General features: G+C 41.1%; 1 protein-coding gene across 1 annotated transcript; it reads left to right on the top strand.

The window, feature by feature from the left end:
- Positions 1 to 71: 71 nt before the first annotated feature.
- On the top strand, positions 72 to 3,615 carry BCAS2 (breast carcinoma amplified sequence 2). The gene is made up of 4 exons (XM_010295637.1): positions 72 to 229; positions 1,303 to 1,353; positions 2,553 to 2,633; positions 3,167 to 3,615. Exons 1-4 carry the CDS (start codon positions 141 to 143, stop codon positions 3,294 to 3,296), a joined length of 351 nt encoding a protein of 116 aa, XP_010293939.1. The 5' UTR covers positions 72 to 140; the 3' UTR covers positions 3,297 to 3,615.
- The last annotated feature ends 788 nt before the right edge of the window (positions 3,616 to 4,403 follow it).

Consider the following 4,403-nt stretch of genomic DNA (forward strand, 5'->3'; position numbering starts at 1 on the left):
GCCGCGGCGCCGGCGTGAACGGTGCCCGCCGCGCCTTCTCCTGAGGTGGGCGGGCGGCGTGTTCTAGGTACGAGCTGCCAGCCCCGTCCTCCGGCCAGAAGAACGATATCACGGCGTGGCAGGAGTGTGTGAACAATTCCATGGCGCAGCTGGAGCACCAGGCAGTCCGCATCGAGAACCTGGAGTTAATGTCGCAACACGGTTGTAACGCTTGGAAGGTGTACAACGAGTAAGGCCTTGCTATCTGCTTTGCTGAGCCTAGTTGAAGCTCTGACTTCAATTTCTCTATGTCTCGTGTTTCCCTGTGTAAGGCCAGTGGGGATCTTTAGAACATACCCTGGAATAACTGAGCCCCTTTGAGAGCGCTGTATGTGGAAGAAAAGGAGGCTAATCTGAAAGAGCTGTCTCTGTGCCCAAGAAATAGCCTGTGTTTCAATACATCCCAATCTTGAATTTTGTGAGTTATTTGGGTAGCAGTTGTGCTAATGGGGTTTAATGGAGGATAACTGAAGGGATTAATGACAGCCTGTGAAATGATGATTCTGTAGTGGAAATAAAGATGACTTACTACTGATCCTGCTCTGTCTGGAGCCACTATTAATAAAGCTGTTGCAAAAGCCAAAAAAGTTGTAGGCACTATGGCTGCAGGAAGCACCAGGGCTATTTCAGTCAGAGAATGTTAAATGTCGTCTTTTGAGAAAGGTTAGCTTAGCCCTAGATAAAGGCGTAAGTAAAAGGAATATGAAACTTGTCTTTGAGAGAAGGCAAAGGGTTGCTTAGCTTAGTATAGAAGGGAGGCAGATAGAGGATCTATTAGCTTGCACGTATGTCAGGAAGTGAAAACAACTGTTTGTGCTCTGACGATGTTATATGAGGGAAACAATAATAAAAACTGGTTACAGGTAATTTTACAATTAAAAGTAGAAGATAGGTGATAAGGTAGGGAGATGTTACAGTAGCATTCTAGTCAGAATAGCACAAGTATACAGTAACAAGCTTGAAGATAAAACTTGATCAGCTAATGGATATGATTTTATGATACTGTCTGATGGCAAGAACTGACCACAGTGATTATTGAAGGTTTATGTCTTAAAACTGCATACATTAAAATTGGAGTGTTTTGGCATTGTGTCCTTCCCTTCAGGAGTGAAGAGCACAGGCTGCACTGAGAACAACTTGTCTGGTGTTTGTATTGAAGTGGCTTATTGTGTCCTTAACTCGGAAGAGTTAAATTGCAGGTTAAATGTGTCTGATCTAGCAATTGTATGTTTTCCTAATGCTTTGCTTGCATTCTACTGTTAGACATCTGGTACATATGATAGAACAAGCCCAGAAGGAGCTTCAGAAATTGAGGTGAGTCATTCTTTTTCATACTTTCAGACTGAAGTTGGAAGTAAACTGAAACCCTCTTCCCCCACCCCAGACTATACAAAGGCTTGTGTATATGCTGCTGCTGTGGTCATAGGAAAAAAGACCCGGTAATAACACTAATTAAGAAATCCAACCCAGCTCTCCCCAAGCACTTACATTCATAATGCCTGTTCTACTCAAACTCTCTGGGTTTTTTTGTTTGGTTTTATTTTGTTTTGTCTGAACCTCTGCTTTGAACAGAAGGGATTGTGGTGGAATCCTCTCTGAAATGCAGTCATGTTTTCTTTTTACTTTTATTTAGTGTGCAGTTGTCTGAGCAAAGACATGTTCCCTGATGTTAGGTTTGGCCTATCATTTTAAAGTGAATGCTTTAATGAATTTACAGAGATGAATTGCTCGGGAATGGAGGTTGTAATATATTGAAATGATGCACCTTCATAATTCACTGTTTAGAGAGCATGCTATGGACTTGGCAAGTAAAGCTTTTCAGATTTAGGTGAACTGCTGTCATTTTCAGCCTGAAGATGGGACTATATACTGGGACGTAGGTAGAAGGCAAGTTGCATAATGATTCATACCTTTTCTCAGTACCTGTGTGTCTGGATTAGTTGGAATTATTGTCTTGGACAGAATCAGTGTGGGAAAGGGTAGAAGCGGAACTCAAGTTGGGAAGGCTAAAGGAACACCATAATGGCAAGGAGGCTAACAGAATGAGCATTAGCAGACCAAAGTATAAGCATACTTAGAGACCAAAGTAGTTTAAGTATTCTGCAGTTCTTAGGTGCTTCACTGAATTACTGAATTTTGTGAATGATTAGCCATTCATCTTTGCTTTTCTGACTTTTTTCAGAGAGAACAGAACATTTTTCTCTGTTCTGCACTTGTCCAGGAGCAGTAGGCTTGAATGTTTGAAGTTTTGCTTGTAGCAGAGTGGAGGTTTTGGTGGTGTTTCTGTTGTTTTGGGTGTGTTTTTTTAAAATTATTTTTTTTATCTCAGAGTTCTCTGTGCAGCCCTGTACTGGGAATTGTCCATCTATATGTTGTAGTTATGGTCCTAGCTACATAAGTGTTTTCTGGTAGTATGTCTAGGGATTGGGTGTATTTTGAAATTAGCAGCAGATAATTTTTAAAATTTTAAAGAAAGGAGACCAAAAAAACCCCATAGATCTTTTTCTCCCCAGGAAAAACATTCAAGATCTGAACTGGCAACGAAAGAACATGCAGCTCACAGCTGGGGCTAAGCTACGAGAAATGGAATCTACGTGAGTATCTAGAATGTTTCTGTTAGATCTTCCACAAGTGTATCTTTTCCTTGAAATTCTTCCATGCAGAGCATCAGTGATCTTTCAGTACTATTGTAAGATGTTACTGCATGAATACTGTTGCTTTGCACGGTGTTTTAAAGGATTTGTAATTCAGGTCTACATAGTAGTTACTGTGGTTGAATGAATTAGTGAGCAATAGATGTGAAAAGGAGGGCATATTAGCTACTTGAAATTGCCTATCTAAATTGTTTCTTAAACTCTTCTAAATATTCTAAATATTGGAAGTTAGTGGATTTGAGTCTAGTAAAATAAATTTTATATGTTGAGGTTTAACAGGGTTAAAAACTACTTGATATCATTTTGGTTGTTCAAATTACTATTGATATCAACGGAGGTTTATCATGTACTGAGAAAAATACTGCTTTATTTGATGTCTTTGTGCTTTCTTTAGAGCAATAATTGTCTTCGATTTTAAAACAGAGGACTGTTAAATAACACTTGAAGGCTTTTTTATTTCTTTTCCCTTCCAGATGGGTGTCTCTTGTCAGTAAAAATTATGAGATTGAACGAACTATTGTGCAGCTAGAAAATGAAATTTCACAAATCAAACAGCAGCATGGGGAAGCAAACAAGGAGAATATCCAGCAAGACTTCCAGTGACTTAATCTTTACTGTCTTACTGCAGGGTGTGTTAAAAAAAATAAAACAAAAAACTTCGGAGATGTTATGTGTTTGTAGACACCTCTAGTTGCAGTTGTGTAAGGTGATAAAAAGGTATCTTCATTGTTTCTTTTCCTTGTTTTAAATTCTAGGAGGAGGCAGGATAGACTCAAAACGTCCTGTTTAAATGTATTACGGGCACAGTTAAATGTACTGTGCAGTGTTTCACTTTTTATATACCTAAAGTAGGAGCTCTTAAAAAAAAAAATGGTTTATGTTTTTGCATTTTCCCCTATGCCTTTAATAAACGTTGTTTTGCTATCTGTATGGCTTCTGATTAACATTGAAAAAGCAGCCCGCATGCTGTCAGCGAGGTAGGTTTTGCCAAATAAACCCACCTAATAGCACTGTACAGTTGATGTGTGTAAACTTGAATCCAGGAAGACTGTGTCTGGGGAAAAGGCTGCTGCTTGGCATTACGGCATTCTTAACTGGCCTGTGCCAACCCGGGAGAGAGGCTAGGATGCAATATATAGAAGTGCAAAGGTAAATACCTGTTCATGTGTGTGAGGTATCCCAGCCGAACTGTGCACGCTCAAGGGGAGTTTCTTTGGGGCTTTTATACCCTACACAGGGTCATAGGAGTCATCCAGTTACCTTGTAATGCATATTTGTAATTATCCATCATAACTGTAGTACAGCACAGTAATGATATCGTTGTAAGTCTTGCAGCATTGTAATACATCACCATCCTTGCGGTTTATCTGCTAATCCAGACGTTTCTATCAAGTTCTGCAAAGTTACCAGGCATCGCAGCTCGTGTTTCTCTTAAATACGATCTGTCGGTTAATTCTGTGAGGACAGACGGTTCCTTGTTCTTTAGTAGGGGTAGGTAATGAGCCTGGAGTCTCGAGATAATGGTGCAACCGTTGTACTGTTCTTCGCTCCTCCGGCCTGTGGTGTCTCCACAATTGTCGCGTCGGGGCAGGTTCCGAGCGGGCCGTGACGGCCTCCGGCGTGGCATAGCGCTCACGGTGTCGATTCCTGGAGGTGCGGCGCGTTCGCTGGCACGGGCAGGGCTGCGGCTCCAGCAGGCGCCGGGCTCCG

Source organism: Phaethon lepturus, unplaced genomic scaffold (genome assembly GCF_000687285.1).
Source record: "Phaethon lepturus isolate BGI_N335 unplaced genomic scaffold, ASM68728v1 C13970474, whole genome shotgun sequence".
Classification (NCBI taxonomy): domain Eukaryota; kingdom Metazoa; phylum Chordata; class Aves; order Phaethontiformes; family Phaethontidae; genus Phaethon; species Phaethon lepturus.